We start from the raw sequence: 22,116 nt of genomic DNA on the forward strand, positions 1-22,116 counted from the left end.
AATTACATAAATTTAAATTTAATTTAACTTTCCTTTCATGCTTTCGTCTTTCTCCAACCATGAGTATGATTTTATTCATTGGGTTAATATAACGAATTTATTTATTGTATTTTTATGAATTGAAAATTTTGGAATGTTTTAGTGGCATCATTTCTACTTTATATAAAAAATACTAGTGTTTGGATACAAAAATAAGAGCAAAATTTTTTTTAAAAAAATTAGAAACAGACAAAGAAAAAAGAATGGGTCAGCCGAAGTCCTGTCAGCCGCCTTGATTGGTGGTACTACAGACCAGAAGGGGTCAAATTGAATGAGGAAAGGGGCTGCGTGGCCCATGGGTCATTCTTAAAATGGATGGGCCCATCTCATTTTTAGGGTCAGGCTTTGGTCCTACCTACTGCAAACTAACTGGTCAACAATCTATACATGGTGGGCCTAGCCCTCCTCTGGTACTTTGTACTATGGGCCTAACTCTGAAAAGAACATCCTAAGCCCAGCCCAGTCCAGCCTCACAGCAACGAAGCTCATTCATTGGAAGCTTATGATCCATTTCGTATTATTTTTATTTTCTGACCTCTATTTTAATTTATTTATAGCGAAGAACCATATTGTTAACACATGTATATTTATATTATCATTTTTCTATGAATTGGTTTAAAAACAAGAAAAAAAAAATTATATTCTATTATTTTTAATTATTTTGGCAGTCTTTCTCTCGAATACTTTGATAGCCTTAATGGCTACATAATCCTAATTGTCGTATTTTGATGATTACAACCCATTAGTGGTTCTAAGTTACTAACCTTTGCTTATCAAGTTATGATAGGTACTAATGTCGAAATCATTAAAATACATGTTAAGTTGTAAAGATCAAGTGGACGCACATGAAAAATCTCAAACACATCTAATGGATCGAGTGTGAATTCTCGGAGAGTATTTGATGTATAATTGTTGTAACTCTTTTAGTACTGTTTCATGCAAGCTTATTGAGCAAGAGTTAGCAATTCGCACATGCACACTAGTCCAAAGATTATATAGGATATCACTCATCATTTGAATGAAAAATATATGTTTCATAGTTTTTACACTTAGAATTTTTCAAAGGCAAAACCATGATTTATATGATGAAAGAGTCGCATATCCTAAACTCAAATTTTTTTATTATGGGACAAAGGTTTAATGGTCAAAGTGTTGAACACTTTAATATACTTGGTCCCGGTTAGGTTAAAATCATTTTTATGTACCTACAATACAAGAAAATAAAGGATTTGAAGAAATAGGGAAAACCGTCACCGATTTTCCATATGTACATCAATGATTTTAGGCAGAAGCTAATTAGGAAAATTGCTCGAAAGAAACCATACACGGTTTGAGGAAATCGTTGATGGTTTGGTGAAAACCGTCCACTGTTTTGTGAATTTGACGACGGTTTGTGTCCGGATTCAAAACCCAATGACTATAAACGGCTAGCTTTCAAAATATAAAATTATTTTATCATGTCCAACGACCATAAAACGGCTAGTACACAATTTTGCCCTTTGATAAAAGACTTCTAACTTGTTCTAGAAATAACTTAGTACTTCACAACTAGTGTGTTAGAAATGGTGTAGTTCCCAGAGGGAGGGTGAATTGGATATTTAAAAAATTTAACCTAATGCTTTAACAATTTTAACCACAATCTAATCAAAATGATCAACCAATGCAAATCCAATCAACAATCATAATAAATATAAACAAATATATATGTGCTTAAATTAAAGAGATTAGAGAAGAGAGAATAAAACCCGGGTTTTTACAAGGTTCGACAATCTTTGCCTACGTCCTTGCCTCAAGCAACTCACTTAAGGATTTCACTATGCACTTCTTCAATAGGTAGAGAAACCTCTACTAAAAATCTCTCTCTTTTAGTAGGTGGAAATGCCTTTTACAATCTCTTCTTCACTAGGCAGAGATGCCTCTTTTCTTTACGTAGGTGAAGTTGTCTCTCTCCTTTGCTTGGGCAGAGCTCCCTACTCCTTCACTAGGCCGAGTCACCTCTCTCCTTTCTATAGGTGGAGTTACCTCTCTCATTCAATCGGTTGAGATGCCTTTATTGACCTTATAGGTCACGCCCAGTTTTGATGATGACAAATACTCCTGTATTTAATAAATATTTAGCTCATGTGCAGGTTCATATTAGCATATCATCAATGGCACGAGAAAGCTCAAAGCTTGAAGACCAGTTCATATTTTCATTTGTAATATATTTAGTGATCTATTTGGTCTATAATAGTAATTAGGACATTTGGTTTGTAATAAGCACACACAACAAATGCATGGTTTATCTTGTAAGCTCGAATCAAATCATAATGCAAAATGACCTTAGCATGACCTTAGGGCATATCCTTTGGTCGATCAACACCGGACTTTTTCGGTGTCTTCAAATTTGACCCCAAGTGACCCTAGGACACTCATATACACACATTTGTTTGTTAGACACTTGATTATGGTTTATATGCTTCAAGATTGGACCGAAATGCACACATGGTGCACTTTCGATCGACCAGCACATTCAGTTCATCTTTTCCTGGTCGACCGAAACCAGGCCTGGGTCAACAGTTGACTAAGGCCCTGGTCGACCAAACTAGAATAGTTCAAAAAGCTCCGGTCAACCAAAACCCTTTTTGGTCAACTTTTTGACCACCTGGTCGACCGAACCAGGTAGTTCAAAAAGCCCTGGTCGACCGAAACCTCCTTGGGTCAAAAGTTTGACCATCTGGTCGACCGACCACTTTTGTACTACAACTACCTGGTTGACTGGAGAGTCCTCGAGAGAAATTCCAACGGTCTGGTCGACTGAACCAGGTAGTTCAAAATGCCTTGGTCGATCGAAATTTGAAAAATTGGGAAATCACCCTCTTCTGGTCGACTGTGCCCTTAATTCAATATTTTCCTAGTCGACCGAACCATTTGAAACTTGGTCGACCGAAACATTTCCGGTCGACCGAACCTCTCGGGTTGCCATAATTTTTACCGCGGATAAATAATTTTTAAACAAGGTTAAAATGGTTTAAGTGTCATCAAACTTTTCCAACAATCCCTAATAGGTCCCCAACGGTCAAAAATTTTTGTATGTCTATATATAGTATTTCATTTGGGAGAATTAAGCGTGGATTAGCAAAAACCAAAATCAAAATCTCTCTCTCAAGTTAAATATTTCCCATTGCTCATACTCTTTAAAAATCCACTCAAGTTTACCTTCTTCATCTATCTACATCATTTGTAAGTATTGAGTGTTATTGCTTAGAAGGTTTGCTCTCTCATTTATTGTGTATTTGAATCGATTTTCTTTGAGAGCATAACCTAAGTATTCTTAGATAGCTTTTCTAATAAGCCTACCCTAAGAAGACTTGTGTTAAACTTCCTAGTGTTGCATTCTCATTGCAATAGCTTAGGAGGTTTGTATTTGGTTTTGGCTTGCAAAATATTTTCAAACCTACTCAAATATCTTCTGAAATCTTTATTGAAATATTTGTGAAAAGATATTTGTGTTTGTTACATTAATCTTTGTGGCAATATTTATTCAAGTATATATCATTTGCTGAATACAAAGATTATCTACTTTGCAATCCAAGCATATACATATTCACATGATTAAGATACTCTACTAGTTGATATTCTTAAGGCTTAATACTCTGTGTGAACACGTTTGATTGAATATTTTGAAATACACAGATTATTATTGACACTCTCACGTGCGTACTACATTGATAGAAAATTTATTTGAGAGTTGAACTACTTAGACCACACTAAGCTTACATTATTAAATCATATGTGGTGTATGTGATATTGTGCGCATTTGTAGTACAAATCTACTTTACATGAAAGCACCCATATATTGTACCTTTCGATTGTATATTTGAGAGATTCCAGGCGTGGCCTGAGGGGGCAGTAATCTAGCCCGGTAAGGATTGGTGTAAAGGTTGTAGGTCAGCCCTGTGATAATTTGACCTAGTTTGTATAGGTGCCGCTCCACCCGTTCAAGTGAGCAAGCTAGTGTGATAATCCTTGTGCTGGTTAGCCAAGGCGGGGACGTAGGCAGTTGGCCGAACCTCGATAACATATTTGTGTGTCACCCTTTATTTATTGCTTTTTGGTGCTAGTGCGATTAATTAAACTGCTTCATTTAATTTCTAATATATTTATATTATTCGCATTAGATTGACCATAGGATTGTGAACATACTACTATTAGGAGAAATACCTAGGAGTTAAATTTTAAAAATATCAATTCACCCCCCCCCTCTTGAGATCACGGTAAAACTAACAACCTTTAAAAGTGGAATCAACGAAAATAGATGTACGAAGAATGCTTCTTGTTGACTTTATGAGTCTGATCCTGTTTCGATAATGACAAATCACATAGTATCTTACTTGTACTTTGAGTACTTGAACAAGGTTATAATCTATCACACATGAATCGTAAGGATACAATGGCAATATGAAAAGCAAAAAGAATGAAGACTTAAATTCTCAATTGTAATATAATTTAGTTTTTTTTTGTAATATGTATATCTTGCATTGATGGGATTGACTGCTCAATATTGGACCATAGATTGACCTTAGGAAACCACAATTTTCATGGAAAAGCCTCTACTCAAAATTCCAAACTCATAAACATAGGTTTAAAAAGTTTTAAGGTCCAAATAGGGCTAAAATTACATTTTTAACTAAGCCTAGTCGACCGGCCCTTCATGTTTTATAAGCACCAGTCGACCGACTTGATGGTTTGAACTGTTTTCAAAAGGCCCAGCTGACCGATCCTTTTTACTCTTAAAAACCCCAGTCGATCACATAACATTTTGGCCAAATTCAAAGGCCTAGCCAACCAACCCAAAATGTACTTGAGAAGGCTAGTCGACCAGCCCTCTAATCCGGAATACCGGATCTTGAGCCTAGCCTACCGAACCATTGAAGTTTTGAAAATCGCCTTAGGATAGTCGACCAATGTTGTCCCCAATCAACCGGACCCCTCGGGGTTTTTAAAAAGCACCTAAGGCCAGCCAACCGACGCCTTCACCAGTCGACCGAACCTCTCAGGTTGGGCAAGTTTTCAGCCGAAAAAGATCATTAATTTTTAATTAAAAAATTAATTAATGCCCAACAAGTCCCTTAACGATCAAATTTTTGAGAATTCTATAAAAAAAAACCCACTCAAAGCTCATTTAAACACTTTTGATTATCTTGCAAATTCTCTCAAAATATTTGTGCTTCATTTCTCTAACTTTTACACATACAATCAAGCATTTTACTCTCTTACTCTCTCTCTATAGAAAATATTTTTATAATAGAGCATTTATTTCTCACTTACTTCTCTTGCAAATTTATTACTCTTGAAGGTTATTGAAGAATCATTCCTTTGAGCATTTATTTCAAAGCATTTACTCTCACTCAAGCTTTTATTTTGAAAATCATTTTTGAGAATAAGTTTTGAGTTTCTCCCATTTATTTTGTTGATAAATATTTTTGGGGAAACTTTTTTATAGCTTGTGAATCTTTGTGCATCTCCATTGCAAGATTCAAAAGCTCACATATTCTTTATTGCAAAAATCATTTTGAGCAAAAATCGTAGCTTCCCTTGAATAAATTTTTTTAATATCATTTTTGGAAGAAATCACTTTGGGTTTTATATAGAATAACAACACCAAGATCTACTTTGAAGAAACGATTGAAGAGATAACACAAAGTTTTATTATAACAATCGGATTACAACAATCTATCCAACCATGCACTCACTAAATGAGCTTCAATGGCGAAAGGATAACAAATAGAAAAATAGAAGAGGACACAATCCTGCAGTCAAGATGTGTGTAGTGCTCTAGTGGGAGGGTCTTATTTATAGCCTCTGGTCTGCGGAAGAAGCACATGGGTGGCTCACCTACCATGGTAGGTGGTGGTAGCTCACTTACCATGGCTGACTTTGACCTTAGTGGCCAACTTTGACATTAGTGGATGTCTTTAACATTAGTGTCCGACTTTGACATTAATGGTCGTCTTTGACATTAGTGACCGTCTTTAACATTAGTGGCCGTCTTTGACATTAGTGGTCGTCTTTGACATTAGTGACCATCTTTGACATACCATGCCCACCGTTCATATTGAATAGGACATACCGTCTCAGGGGGGGGGGGGATACCCCCCACTAGGGGCGCTGTCCCCGGATCCTAATGTCTAGGAGGGGAACGTCTTCTGTCTTTGTAGTGCCATTGCGGTCTACCGCTTTGACCTCATCTAAACCATACATCAGGTAAGTGTGTCAATTAACTCGTGAGAGGTGGGCATTGCACACATATACACCAACACCCCCCCCCCCTCAATGTCCACCTACGCTCTTGGACCAATACCAAGAGCATCCCGATGCTTCTAGAAGTCGGAACTACCCAATGCTTTGGTAAAGATATCTGCATGATTATCTTCTGTTGGGCAATATAGTCCATCTCAACAACCTCATCCTCAATGAGTTCTCGTATATAGTGATACTGAATCTCAATGTGCTTGGTTCTTGCATGGAACATCGGGTTCTTACTGATAGCTATGCAACTTTGATTGTCACAGTGAATCAGAGTTATAGCATTTATCGTTATCCCAATATTAGTAAAAAGTATTCTTATCTAAACAGTTTCACATAAGGTGAGACAAACTGACTTGTACTCAACTTCTTTGGATGATAGCAACACTGTTGGCTGCTTCTTGCTTGTCCACGAGATAATTCCATTCCTAAAGAGAAAACAATATCCAGAAATGGATTTTTTGGAATCAATATCTCCTCCCTAATTAGAGTCACAATATCCAATTAGGGAGTTCCTTGATGTATAAGAGATGCTAAAGTAAGGAGTCCCTTTTATATACTTGAGGACCCTCATTCCAACCTTCCATAGAATTTCTCGTGGCTTATTTGCAATATACTCAGAATACCAACTACATAATTGATATCGAGCCTTGTGTTGCACAGGTACACCAAACTCCCAATTAGGCTTTTGTACCTCTTTGTATCAACAAGTGGAGAGGGATCTTCAATAGAGAGCTTAATGTTTACTTCCATTGGAGTAATCACAGGAGTACATTATGCTATCCCAAATGCCTTCAATAACTCTTGAGCATATCGTTGCTGAGAAATAAAGATTTCTCCTAGATGTTGCACAATTCAATGCCTAGGAAAAAGTGGAGCCCAAGTCTGTCATCTCGAATTATGAGCATAGGCCTTCACGCAGGTTGTTGATCTTCTCCTCGTGGTCAGCTGTAAGCGCAAGATCATCTACATATAGTACAATTATTACATGCATTCCATTCTCCTTCAGTACATATAAATTTGCATCAGAGGTAATTCTACAAAATTCATAATTGGTGAAGAAAGAATCAATCCTCTTGTACCAAGCTCTGGGGCTTGTTTCAGCCCATACAAAGCTTTCTTCAACCTGTACACTTTGTTGTCTGAATTTGGCAATTCAAATCTAGGGGGTTGCATCACATAAACCTCCATTATTGAATATTATTTAAGAGATTGATCTTGAGTGTGCTTATATTAGATTTTTTTGACAAGATCACTACTTGAGAAAAGTTTTGTCATTGGTTAAATATTTTTTATTCAAGTGTGTACTCATTTAAAGACTCAATATTTTCAATATTACAAAACCACTTGATTAAATATCCTTAGAGTTCATAACTATGTATATTATTGTGCGATATTTTCTAAAAAATATTATATTAGGTTTTTGATCCTTGAAACTCATATCATATATATATATATATATATATATATATAGATATTGTGTTTGGATATTTGGAAGAAAACTTATCAATCTAAAGCTTTATAACATTCAAGACAAATCTTTTAATAAGATCACATTTGGTATTCATGCATCTAGTAAGTTGAACTAGAACCCTAATTTCTCCAAACCATTTACTTATATCATTATTTTGGGAGATTTGATAAAAGGGAAATTGTGTGAAGCATATCATTCATATAACGATTACATCGTTACATACATACTGAGCTTCAAATTTCATCATGGATATGTGTTAGATTTTCAATTGTACTCGCCAACTTTGTTAGAAGTAATATTGAGTTATTTTGCAAATTTAAAATTCTATATTGTAATCACGGTTCGAGTTGTGAACCGGGTGAGGAGGAAGTTGTGCCTCTTGTAAGCAGCAGATGTAAGGGAAGTTCCGTCCCGATTAAAGGAACAAGGATTTAGTGGAATCCTTGAGTGGGTTGCTCAAGGCGAGGACGTAAGCCGGGTTGGCTAAACCTCGTAAAAACTGTGTTTGTCTTCTCTCTTCCTTTACTCCTTTTAATTTCCGCAACACATTTCATTACTTATATTGCATGTGTGTATGTTGAATAACCCCACACGGATTTGATAATTAATTGGGTAAAATAGAATTCATTGAGATAATAATTTGAATCAGTTTCAAACCCCTACAATTAATTTTTTAAATATAGAAATAGGGATTAAGTGAAATATAAAATTAAAATTTTTTTAAAAATACCCAATTCACCCCCCTTTTGGGATTACACCTAAATTAACACAGGCAATTATTTTATTTAGTTCTTTTGATTTTACATATGATAATTTTAAAGAAACTATGATGTATGGGAGAGAGAGAGAGAGAGAGAGAGAGAGAGAGAGAGAGAGAGAGAGAGAGAGAGAGAGAGAGAGAGAGAGAGAGAGAGGCTAACTTTAGAAGATGTGCAAGCATTTTTGCACTCAAGGGAATTGCACACCAAGTTTGAATAGAAAACAGGGTCAGGGGAAGGGTCAAATATGAGAGGTAGGTCTGAAAAGAGGGACTAGAAAGGAAAAGGCAAGAGGTCTAGATCAAAGTCTAAAAACAAAGCACTAAAATGTTTTTCTTGTCACAAGGAAGTGCACTTTAAGAGGGACTACCCTGAAAGGAAAAAGGCTGTCAATGCCACCACCTCTGAACCAAAGGGTAAGGCAGCTGTAGTTTTAGATGGATATGATAGTGTAGAAGTGTTGAACATCTCTAAGAAAGATTCTGGAAAAGAATGGATATTAGATTCAGGATGTTCCTTCCACATGTGTCCATTGAAAAACTGGTTTGAGTCCTTTACATGTTTAGAAGGAGGCCATGTTGTCCTAGGAAACAATTAGTCATAAAATATAGGGTATTGGGATAGTGAGGCTTTTAATGCATGATGGGATTGAAAGAGTGCTAAGAGATGTGAGGTGCATAGCTAGGACATGTTAACCAACAGGGCCTAAAGAAGCTGGAGAATTATGGGTTGCTTGGGGATAGGAAACTTGAGGAATTGTCATTCTGTGAGGAGTGTGTCTTGGGTAAGTCTACTAGGGTTAGTTTTAAGAGGTCCACTCACACCACAAAATAGACTCTTGATTACATACATTTAGACTTGTGGAGGCCTGCTAAGGTTAGTTCTCATGGTGGTTCTAGGTATTTTCTATCAATAATAGATGACTTCTCTTGGAAAGTATGGGTGTGTGTCTTAAAACATAAAAGTGATACTTTTGAGAAGTTTAAAGGATGGAAAACTTTAGTTGAAACACAGGTTGGTAGGAAAGTTAAAACACTAAGAACAGACAATGGATTAGAATACTTTATAAATGAATTTTTTGAATTTTGTAAATCTGAGGGCGTTGTTAGACATAGGATTGTTAAGGAAACTCTCCAACAAAATGGATTAACTGAAAGGATGAATAGGACTATTCTTGAAAGGGTAAGATGTATGCTAGCCACTTCAGGTCTGCCCAAAACCTTTTGGGCAAAGGTTGTGGCCACTGTTGTATACCTTATTAATAGTGTCCTTCCTCAGCTCTCAACTTTAAAACCCCTCAAGAAATATGGTCTGGTAAGGCAGCTGATTATCAGGGATTAAGAATGCTTGGGTGCATAGCCTATGCCCACATTAGAACTGATAAATTAGAGCCTATGACTATTAAATGCATTTTGTGGGATACCCAAAAGGGGTTAAAGGCTATAGGCTCTGGGTTACAAAACCTGGAAAGCAATGATGCATTATTAGTAGGGATATAGTTTTTAATGAAATTGCCATGGGGGGGGGGGGGGAAACTAGAAACTTCAGATGAAATTATTAGGCACTCTGATACTAGTGAACTGCAGCTTGAGGTGGAGCAACCCTTTACTTCTCACATCTGTTCAAAAATAGATGTTGTAGATTCGGAGGTGCAAAACTCAGAAACAGAAATCTCTGGATCAAGTAAAACCTACCTTCTAGCAAGGGATATGAAGAGGAGGATCATAAGACCTTCTCAAAGGTATGGGGAAGCTGATATGACAACTTTTGCTCTTTCTATTGCTGAAATAGAAATTGAGGTGGAGCCTAGGACTTTTAAAGAAGCCATAGATAGTAAAGAGGCTGAGAAATGGATTCTTGTAATGCAAAAAGAAGTAGAGTCTCTAAACAAGAATAAGACATGGGTGATGGTGCCTAAACTGGAAAAGCAGAAACTCATAGGATCCAAGTGGATCTTTAAGAGAAAAGAGGGAATCCCTGGAATTGAACCACCTAGGTATAAAGCTAGGTTAGTGGCTAAGGGATTTATACAAAGGGAAGGGATAGATTATAATGAAACATTTTCCCCTGTTGTGAGGCATAGTTCAATTAGAATTCTATTGTCTTTTGTTGCTATAAATGACTTGCATTTGGAACAACTTGATGTTAAAATTGCTTTCTTGCATGGTAATTTAGAGGAAACAGTTTATATGCAACCTCTTAAGAGCCTTGATACATAAATGAATAAAGATTATGTATGCTTATTAAATAAATCTTTATATGGGCTGAAACAATCACCTAGACAATGGTATAAAAGATTTGATTCTTACATGATTCAAAATGATTTCTATAGAAGCAATTATGATGGCTGTGTCTATTATAAATCATGTGATAAATGTCATATATATTTGCTATTATATGTTGATGACATGTTGATTGCTTGTGAAGACTTAGATATGTTAAATCAAGTTAAATGCATGCTTAAATCTAAATTTGAAATGAAAGACTTAGGCCCTGCTAAAAGAATACTTGGCATGGAAATAACTAAAGAAAGGGATAAAAATCTTCTCTACTTGTCTCAAAAGTCTTATATTTCAAAGGTGTTAAAAAGATTTGGAATTAGTCATGTTAAATGAAATTAGGAATAGCTTCCCAAGAGGAGGGTGAGTTGAAATCTTTTTTATTTTGATATTTTTTAATATTTTGCTTAAGATACTAAAGAAAGCACAACTAATAACTAATAACCACACTTTAGAATACTTGTAATTTAAATGAACAAGACAATCAATAAAGCTAAAACAATTCAATCACTCAATCAAGAATATTTTTGCTTTTGTTGATTTCCCTGTGAATGTTTATCACCTTCTTTGAATAAGCTTTTAGTATGCACTTCTCTTGATTAAGATTTCAGTAGATTAACCAACGTACTCCCTTTTGGGTTTCTGCAAGTGGTTAATCGAAACGTACTTTCTAAATACCAAGAGTCTTTGTTTCTTTCTCTTTGAAACCTGTGACCTGCACTTTTTAAATCATATAACACAGCAAGTATAGTATGTAAAGTAGAGAGAAAGACATAAGATTTTTTACGAGATTCAACTTTAACACAGCCTACGTCCTCGCCCTTGGCAAAACACCGAAGGATTCTACTATAGCAGTTCCATTACCGGGTGGAACAACACCTGTTTACAACCACTCCTTTGGCCAAGGCTAGAGCCCACCTTCTCCAAACAATATGCCCTTGTTTGGTCAACGTTCCAACAACCTGGAATCTTCCAAAATCTACAAGAGAAATATCAAAATCTGATGTACAAGAAAGGCTCACACAAAGAGCAGATTAGTACAAATTAAAACTATGTACTTCAAAAGAGTAATATCAAGAATGAAATAAACTTTTGAAACTTTTCAAAGATTTCACCAAAATCCTTTTCTCTAGATGAGAAATCAGTAATTCTTCAAGATTTGATGAGCAAAAATATCAGAACAACAATACTTTTTGCTTTGCAAGAGTTTGAAAGAGAGATTTTGAGAGCAAGAGAGCTTTGAGAGATTATCAATGCTTGGTGTGTTTTTTAACTACAAGAATCATGTATTTATAGGCTTCAAAAACATGTTTCCTTGTTGCAAGAGTTTCCAAAAAGAATTTCCCAAATAATTAGAAAATTTAGGTTTCAAACGGCTATAATTTAAAATATCAGATTTTTAAAATTTGTACGTTGAACAGTGTTTAGACGTCTGAGGATTCGAGGTCAGACATCTGAAGTTCCTGAAACCCCTTTAAAAGAGAACTAAATACAGGGTCAGATGTCTGAAGTCTGGGTTTAGATGTGTGAAATCGCAAGTTCAGACGTCTGAACTGCTACTGCAACTTTCTGTCTTGTTCCATTAATTCTTCAGACGTTTGCAATTAATCTTCAGACGTCTAAAGTAATTCTTCAGATGTTTGAACTTAAAGTTCAGTCATCTGAAGTCTCTACTTTAGTCATCTGAACTGAAAATTTCAGTCATCTGAGCTATTAAAATCCTGTTTTTAAAATGTCTTTCTTTAAAACTGTTTTGCTCTCTTATGATTTTTATAAAAACTTAATTCAATATAATTAAATAGGTCCTTAAATCTTTATAATCTGTTGAAAAAGCTTCAAAATATATTTCAAATGATATTTTAACTTTTGAAATACTTACAAATATGTTTCCTAAGCTTTCAAAAGTCATGTTTGTGTTCTCTTTCATGTTTTGCCCTGAAGTTCTTTGAAAATTTTGCTAAAGCTTCAAATATATTGGATTCTCTTTGAATCATTTGAGTAGTTGTCCCATACTTGATTTATACTTGATCTTCTCTTGAACCATTCTTGAACTATACTTGAACTTTGCTTAAACCACACTTGATCCATATTTCCTGAAACTCAAAACTCAATCTTTTCAAGTTAAATAGTCCTTTGTTTGTTATCATCAAAACCTAATTGAAAGACCTTGTTAGGCCAACATTAAACCTACTTCTGTTCCTGTTGCACAACATGTTAAATTGTTTAGAAAACAGTGTCCTGGAACTAAAAATGAGTCACTGATTATGAATAGAATACCTTATGCTAGTATGGTTGGTGGTGTAATGTATGCTATGGTATGTTTTAGATCTAATCTATCTTATGTTGTAAGTCAAGTGAGCAGATTTATAAGCAAACCTAGAAAACCACATTGGCATGCTTTGAAACAAAATTTTCAATTCTTGTCTGGAACAAAACAGCAAGGATTAATATTTGGAAAAAGGGATATGCATTGTGAAATAGGGTTAAAAGGATATTTAGATTCTGACTATGCTGGAAATCTAGATACTAGAAAGTCTTTGTATGGTATGGTCTTTTCTTTTTTGGGTAATGCGGTTAGTTGGAAATCACACATGCAGTCGGTGGTAGCTTTGTCTACCACGAAGGTTGAATATATAGTCATGACTGAAGCTTTTAAGGAGACTATATGGATAAAAGGACTGTGTCTAGAGTTAGGAATGTATAGTGGAACCGTCATAATTTATTGTGATAATCAAAGCACTATTCATTTGGTTAGGAATCATGTTTATCATGATGGGTCCAAGCATATAAATGTTAGGCTGCATTTTGTGAGGGATATTATTTCTAGTGATGAAATAGAAGTAAGAAAAATTCCAGCAGAGGATAACCCTTCTGATATGATGACTAAGGCAGTACCAAAATCCAAGTTTAAACATTATTCAAACTTGGTTAACCTGAGAAGTTACTAGTGTTTGTTTTGTAGGAATAGCCATAGGAGATGCAAGGAAGAGCAAGGATTACAAGCTTGCCAAGGTGGAGAATTATTGGAGTGTCAAGCTTGCTGGACAAATCCTAGTCATCAATTGCAGTGGAGATCTAACAGCTGCAATCTATTTTTAATTAATGGCATTGCTGTAATTTTTTGTTGTTTGTATTATATTTATAAACTATAACCAGCAGTGCTAGTTCAAGAAGGTTCAGCCGAGAGAGAAAAATAAAATAGAGAGCACGCATATAGTAGGTGGAAGAAAAAGTTCAGGGGTGGGGTTTCTCGTTTCCAGTGGTGGTTCATGCACGGATAGGCTGGAATGGGAGATTAGATCTTATATTTCCGGGGGGGGGTTTCCAGGAGAGTCGGGTGGACGAGAGAGGCAGAAGCCAATAGCCCTACGAAGAGGGGTTTCTTGGGGCCGTTCTTGAGCTGATTGTGAAGGAGATCGGTAAGCCCAGAAGGTAGATCTGTGTATATGTATTCATTTCCACCATTATTAATAAAGCGTCTCTGAAGGTGAGTTCCTACCGTGGATGTAGGCCAATTTTTGGACTGAACCACGTAAATGTGTTCTTGTGTTTTGATCTTACATGTTTATGGTTTATTGCAAATCTTGTGGCTTGCTGGTTGTTGTTTGGTGAAGAGATTATTTCTTAATCAGGCTTGGCACACGCGCACACACATCGAAACAAGCAGGTTTCGGTTATTGTTGTTGCTCTGATTGCTGTAAACAAAAACAGGTTCAATTTTTTGTGGTTTCTAAAAACTGGCAAGAAGATTTATTTTTGTTTTAAAAATCTGAAAACTAGGAATCAACAATCAGGTCATATCACAACAATATTTAAAAATAATTAAAGTATATATATATATATATATAAAAAGAAGAAGATAGTTATTACTAGCTCAAACATTTATGCATACATTAAATAACATCTTTTTAATTCCCTTTTACCCTTACAACATTAAATATAATCTTTTGTAGATCTACAAGATTCAATGGAATTATTGAATACATGAAATGGATAATTTTAAAACAGAAAATAAATAAGGGCATTATAGTCAAATCATTTACTGCACGTTTTAGCCTTGGATTTCTTTTAATATTTTTTTCTTTTTAAAATTCTTCCTATGGCCCACCAAATACATTTGGTTAAATTAAAATGAACTTCCTCAGGCTTAGGTAACCCATTGAACCGATGCGCTGCGACGCATTTTCTAGTGCTGTGGAAATACAAGAAATATATTTCCCAGGAAAATTATTGCATTTTCTTTTCTGTCAAATAGTCGAAATTGCCCCTTATGAAGTCCCTGAGCCTGCCCTGTTCCGCTCCGTCTTCCGGCGTATGTTCTTGGGAGTTGGAACATGAACAGTGAACTGTTCACCCACTAGAAATGCAATTGATTAAATGTAATTATAATGATACTTAAAGTTACAAGAAAATAAGAAAGGAACACCAGAAGCCCAAAAAATATAATATAATATAATGATTTGTTCAAAAGCTATTTACAAACGTTCGTACCACTGTCCCCTGAAAATATGGGCGCCCTGTGGAATCTCAGAAACCCAGCCGCTCAGGTACTTTTCTTTGAACTTCTCATTCGCCCATGTTAGAAAATCATAAATTCTAAGAACCAGATTGTGATTTATATAAGTTTTTTCCTGATTGTCGTTTTCTGATTTGTTCTGAAAATTTGTTGTTCGTGTGTTATTTTTTTACATTTTAGGAGGTTTTTCTTCTGCAAGCTTAGAAGCTGATAAATCTGAAATCATGTTTGTGTAAATTGAAAAAAGTAATTTTTATGTGTGTCATTTTGTTCTCCCATATGGGTCTGCAGGTCGATTGCCGTCTTACATGATAAAGCCATGAACAGGGGAAAGGATTTCAACAGAATCAGTCTATCTGCTTGGTGACTCATGAATTTCCGTATATGATATATATATTTTTTGAGCTTTGAATGGAAAAGCGCACGTTTATTCTGGATCATTGGGTGACCGGGGACGTTTCCTTTTAGAAGTGTTTTGTTGAACATGATGCGCTATAAAGGAGACACTATGAAATGACTTTCAAGACTTCTAGGGTTTTAGAGAGAGAAATTTTGTTTCAGGGTCCATTTTGAACATGGTTTTCCTATTATTATTTTTGTGATAGCCAAGCTTTTTTCGTTGAAAGGTAGGAGTTGCCCAGTGAATTGGTGTGCTTTAAGAAGTCAAAACACATCAGATTTGGCGTATAGAGTTTGTGTTCTTCATTAATTTTTGGCATACTGTCCTTCTTCAAGTGTCACATCTGTCCCTGCTTCCTTAAATTGTCCAAGCTCCATGCTTTTTGTTTCCTTAATCATCTTTAATGACCGAAACGAACATGTTGCCCTCGTGGTTTCTGTTTCGTCTAATAACAATTTCTATGTTTGTTTTGATCCTTTCTTCAGTATTCCTTATTCAATCTGGAAATAATTCTTTTATACCCAGATCAGTTTTTAAGCTTATTATTGTCAATAACACCCCTGTAAACTTCAAATCTAATGACAATAGAAAAGAAACTAAACTTCCTCTCCTTTCTTCCACCGCATTATTAGTTGATGAAAACCAAGCTGGGGTTTGTCAAATTTATAGATGCAACAAGAAAACGGATGCATCAAGACAAGAGGAAAGGAAGACGTGTGACCCTAATCAGGCTCTTGTCCGCGTATATTTGTATGATTTACCTCCAGAGTTTCACTTTGGGTTATTGGGTTGGAAAGGAATGATGAATCATACTTGGCCCAATGTCAGTAGCACAAGTCAAATCCCATCATACCCAGGTGGGTTAAATTTGCAGCACAGCATTGAGTACTGGCTTACCCTTGATCTTTTGGCATCAAACACTCCAAATGTGGTGAGACCTTGCACTGCAGTAAGAGTTATGAATTCAAGTCAGGCAGATGTAACTTTTGTACCATTCTTCTCATCTCTGAGTTACAACAGACATTCTAAGCTTCATGGAGGAGAGAAAACAAGTGTGAATAAGGTATTGCAGGGTAAATTGGTGAAGTTTTTGATGGGGAAGGATGAATGGAAGCAATTGGGTGGGAAGAATCATCTAATTGTAGCCCATCATCCAAATAGCATGTTACAAGCAAGAAAAAAACTTGGTTCTGCCATGTTTGTGCTTGCAGATTTTGGGAGATATCCTGTTGAAATTGCAAACCTTGAAAAGGATGTGATTGCTCCTTATCGGCACCTTGTGAGAACAACTGCCAAAGAAAATTCTGCTCCATATGAGAAACGCCCTATTTTGGTGTATTTCCAAGGAGCACTTTATAGGAAAGATGTAAGTTTTTCTTCACTCAGTATAAAACTGCATGTTAGTTCATAATGTGTTACTGCTTAATAGAATGGTTTACTTCTGATAATCTAGAGCTCGTATCTTGTGAGTTCATGTCAGTCTTGGATACGTGATTCAGTTAACTGTGACAGGATAATTGATTAGCATGACACTGTTGGCTGTAAGGTCATTTAGGAGAACATGCAAGAATTTGTAGGCTTTGGAATGTTGAAACCTTAGAGATGGAATTATTCGATTTTATTTTCTGTGGTGTCAAGGGACACAAATTCATCATTTGAAAAGGGCTGCAACAGGAATTGACTTAGGAGGAAAGGATATAAAAATAAAAAATAAAACACAATACTCCAATTTCAAATTCTATGAGACTTGTGAGTTCCATAAAAAGTACAGAAATAAAGTGAAATAAAATTAAATATCTTCCATTTTATTTCAGATGCCCCCTTAATATGCCCAACCATTCCTTGCCTTCCCATTTAACCAGCAGAATGAGCAGAAATTGTCCTCTAAATTTTATATTTTTGTCCAAATAACCTTAGGAAAAGCCTCAATATGGCAATTTTTAGATACTTTCTGTTCAAGTAAATAATTCTTTTCAATTTATCTTCAGAAAGGGGCAATTCGCCAAGAGCTATTTTACCTCCTCAAAGATGAGAAAGATGTACACTTTTCATTTGGGAGCGTTCAAGGTCATGGGATTAGCAGGGCAGGCCAAGGGATGGGCTCATCTAAATTCTGCCTGAATATTGCTGGAGACACACCTTCCTCAAATCGCCTTTTTGATGCCATTGTGAGCCATTGTGTTCCTGTGATAGTCAGTGATGAGATCGAACTACCATTTGAAGATGTCCTGGACTACTCAGAGTTCTGCATATTTGTTAAAGAATCTGATGCAGTTAAAAAAGGATTCCTTCTGAATTATCTTAGGGGAATCCAGAAAGACAAGTGGATGCAAATGTGGAACAGATTAAAAGAGGTTGTAAAACACTTCGAATATCAGTTTCCATCCCAGCCTGGCGATGCTGTGGATATGATTTGGGAAGCTGTTTCACGTAAAATGCCCTCAATGAAACTTAAATTTCACAGGATGAACAGATACCACAGATTGCAGCTTCAGTTAAAAAGCAATTGAAATAGCAGAACCTAGTGTCGACTAATAGAGTTCGTGTACTTGGATGGTATGAAGGATCATCAGATATCCTGCTTTGATTGTGTCAGAGGACGTAACTTTTGTTCTGTTAAATATGTTTTTTTAGTTTTCTGTTCACTATAATTTATACAGTTAAATTTAGTGCAGATCTGTATGTCGGATTGTGGTTCAAACATTTTTATTATTTTGTAGTTTAGCCTAATGATGCAATTCCTCCTTCTTGTCCATCCATGATTCAATTTAACAAATGCAAGGGAACAAAGTGAAGTCAACTGACCCATATTGTGTATATTGAGAGCTTCTGTTCATAGTTGTATAAATACAACAGTCATTTAAATGCAAATGAAAAAGTCATGTTCAAACATTGTATAAATACAAACTTTTCATTGTATTGAATTGGTAACATTGTTAAAATTAACAAAAGCATCTCTATGGTTTATCATAAACATGAAAATTCCATTCAAGAAAAAACTAGCTCAGGCAAATGGTGAAATTATATGAGCATTACCCAGCATCCAAGAGATTAAAATTTTAATTCAAGGCTGATATCTAATACCGAAGTTGAATCTACTGTTTTGAAGCAACCAGAGAGAGAGGCTTCCTGTTGTAAAGGCAAGAGATATGAAAGCCCAAAAATTTTCGCAAACTATTCCATTGTAGCATTCAAGAGCAATAGTATCCAATGGAGGAAGGCTCATCATATAGAGAATGCACTGTATTGTTGTGTACGAGAGCCAGCACCACCATCAACTTGTTCAGCTATTTGTCAGGATCTTTAGTTTATACAATATACTGAATAGATGATGCTAGCTCAGAGATGAAGTTTATAGAATATAGTGAATATAGAGATTATGGTAGCTCAGAGATGGCCTTTAGCTGCCATTCACCTCAGCTGTGTTCAAGACCCAAAAAAAGGAAAAGAAAAAATAATGAAAATCCAACCAACCCGTATTTTAAAACTCCAGAGAAAGCAGAGAAAGCCCAGAGTCCTCTCGTTTCTCTCTGCAGTAGTAATAGCCACCGCGTCTTCCCCGCCAGAAACCTCTCTCAACTGGCTTCATGTTAAAGAAACAGCTTCAGCTTCTCAACATCTGTTATGAATGGGGTCTGATCCTTTTCCAACCCGTCGTTTGCTCGACTGTTTGGGATCAAACATTTTTGCAGGTGCAAGCGCAGGCACAGGCACAAAATCTTGCTGTACCTTCAGGTCCTGCATGGATAAGGCCTTCAAAGCGTGCAGATTTTTAAAAATGGGCAGTTGCCCATTATACCATCTGATGCCAAGATCTATGCTTCTCAGTCCGGAAACCCTTTCAGGTTGAACAGATAGAAACACAACAAAGACTAGGAGGAAGAACACCTCATGAGCAGAAATACCCATGTTTCTACACTGCAGGGGCAGGAGGAATCAAAGCATATATCTCTTGTTCAGAGTGAGGATTGAGAGAATAAGTAGTGTATCCGGGACCCTGCCTTATATTATTTCTTTTTCTCATGACTAGCTTCTGTAGGGAATAAGCCTGCAGTTCATCTCTTATGGGATTTGGAAACTAAAAGCATAAAGCATATGGGGAGGGACCCAAAACATACAGGGAAGTTTAAGATTCATCTTAATCATAAGCCTGCCATGAAAGCTCGAGGGTTCAGAGGACTCTTTTGACAGGTTTGAATAAAAGTTGGGGGTGGAACAACAACCTTGGGAAGCCAAGTTAAGTATCTTTTTCATTTGTTTTCTTAGTTTATCATTTGCCTGCTCTTGTTTTACCAAACACGCACAATTCAGCCACCAAGCTTTTTGTTGGCTTGCCACATCAGCCGACCAGGCTGATATGTACTTTACCCTTATCCTTATGACTTGTTTGGTAGTTGAAAAAATATATTAAAAAAATAAAAATTGTGAAAAAAAAATATGAATTCACTTATTCATGTTTGGTAATCAAGAAAAGTAAAGAAAGAACAACCTAGTAAATTAATGAACAAAAATTTTATTATGCATATCATCGATCTTTGATCTCTCTTAACTTCTAATCATATTTGAACAAAATTTTCTTAATACTATTTGATATAAAGGGGAATATGATTGAAAATTAATTTCTTTTAATTTAATTTGATTTTTTTTTTCAAAAAATAAATGTCTCAATGTATGGAAGCTAAATATCTAGTGGTTAACCTTACTTCTGAAGATTTCGACATTTCAGCTTTGTCAAAGTGCCTTGGTTTCACACTTTGTAAATTCTATACAAAACTTTATATAATTTTGTTTAGAGTATCATGGTATCCAAATTTGAGGGAGAGTGTTAAAATTAGTTGGACTGCAATGGTAACAAGAAAGAAGAAAGACATACAAGACTATATTGGGCCTTGTGGAGCCTAGTTGTGTTTGATTCGGATGATGACCCGACACGAAATAATGTTGCGTGGTCTTTTAATGAGAGATTTTTATCCTAAGGTTTATTCCGTAAATCTTCCAAGACCATTAAACCTCCACAACATTATTCACCCGCTCTAAATTATCTCTATTGACTAATAATGGTGAGCTAGAGTATTATGATGAAACCTTGCAGGATGAAAATTCAAGCAAGTAGGAGTTAGCCATGAAGGATGAGATGGATTCCTTTGTTGACTTTTTGAGTCCGATCCCATTTTGATAATAACAAAACACAAATATCTCATATGTGCGTTTAGTATTTGAACAGGTTTATACTTCAAACACGTACACATGGCAAAAGAAAAATGGAAGCCGTAAGGAACATAAAACTCACATATCTTGGCCCATTTCATAAAGAATTCAAGAGCAAATGAGTGAAGACGTAGTCTTATATCAATTGTATTGTTTTAGATTATATTTGTATAAGCATGCTCACATGATATAGTTGGAAGCTCAAAAATAACATATAGACTAACCTTAGGATGCATATCTTTCATGACATATTCATATGCATTGACCTAGGTTGGATCGGGCTGAATAATAGGCAGCTCGTCGACGATTCCCCTGGTCTTGTTGACGAATGCATGAAGGTCACTCATCACTGAACGCTTTGTTCTCGTCGACGAGAAAATACCAAGGCCTCAATAATTTCAGTCAGTGCCTCATCGACAAATCCCCTAGTTTAGTCGCCGAACGAGTGTTGAACACTCATCAACGAACATGTGCACTCGTTGACGAGTCCGTCAGGCAAAATGACCCTCCAGCGCTCAATAGGCAAATTTTTTATTAACAAATATATTTCTTTTATGATCCAACGGTCAGGATACGCCCATATGCGAAGATGCTTATAAATTTCAAATCCTAAACCTAGTTTTAGATCCTTTTTGCCAATACTCTTCACATAAAAACATCCTTGGGCATTCTTTAAGTTGATTTTCAAGATCAAAGAGCGTTCACTCATATCTTTTGCAAACATCTTGGGTATTGAGGTTTGGTAAAACAAGCTTTAATTTTTTAGCATTCATTCATCATATTCAAAGTATATCTTCTCTCATATTCTTTTATTTTTAATATCTTATTGAGAGCAAGAACTCTAGTTCTTCATCGATTTATTATTTGAAATCTTTCTTTGGGAAAAAGTTTTGCTAGAGTTCAAATCTTTGAAAGCATTCATGTTTATACTTTATTCAAAGAATTCATCGTATTTCGTTATTGCAAAAACTATTGGAGAACAAATCTTAAATTCTCCAAAATACATATCTTTGAGATATCTTTTGTGGAGAAATTTTTTAAATAAGGTTTAGATCTTTGGAGTAAACGTACCATATATATATTTATATACAAAGATCATATATTTGATTATTGCAAAAATATTATTAAAAACATCACATACACTAGCTTCAAGA

At 35.7% G+C, this 22,116-nt stretch overlaps 2 protein-coding genes across 2 annotated transcripts in view; one reads left to right on the plus strand and one right to left on the minus strand.

Annotated features, from left to right (window-relative positions):
- LOC131145842 (uncharacterized) overlaps window positions 1-7,080 on the minus strand; it is a 127,712-nt gene extending 120,632 nt beyond the window's left edge. Inside the window, exons 1-3 of the mRNA XM_058095021.1 lie at window positions 6,908-7,080; window positions 6,684-6,755; window positions 6,383-6,578 (exon numbers count right to left, since the gene is read on the minus strand). Of these exons, the coding sequence (XP_057951004.1) occupies window positions 6,383-6,578; window positions 6,684-6,755; window positions 6,908-7,080 (441 nt within the window). The remainder of the gene's footprint in view (window positions 1-6,382; window positions 6,579-6,683; window positions 6,756-6,907) is intronic.
- A 7,914-nt stretch (window positions 7,081-14,994) lies between these two features.
- LOC131146822 (probable arabinosyltransferase ARAD1) lies at window positions 14,995-18,507 on the plus strand. The gene is made up of 3 exons (XM_058096618.1): window positions 14,995-15,385; window positions 15,646-17,120; window positions 17,743-18,507. The coding sequence occupies exons 2-3, from the start codon at window positions 16,158-16,160 to the stop codon at window positions 18,262-18,264; spliced, it is 1,485 nt and encodes a 494-aa protein (XP_057952601.1). The 5' UTR covers window positions 14,995-15,385; window positions 15,646-16,157; the 3' UTR covers window positions 18,265-18,507.
- Window positions 18,508-22,116: the final 3,609 nt, after the last annotated feature.

This window comes from Malania oleifera, chromosome 13 (genome assembly GCF_029873635.1).
Source record: "Malania oleifera isolate guangnan ecotype guangnan chromosome 13, ASM2987363v1, whole genome shotgun sequence".
Taxonomy (NCBI): Eukaryota; Viridiplantae; Streptophyta; class Magnoliopsida; order Santalales; family Ximeniaceae; genus Malania; species Malania oleifera.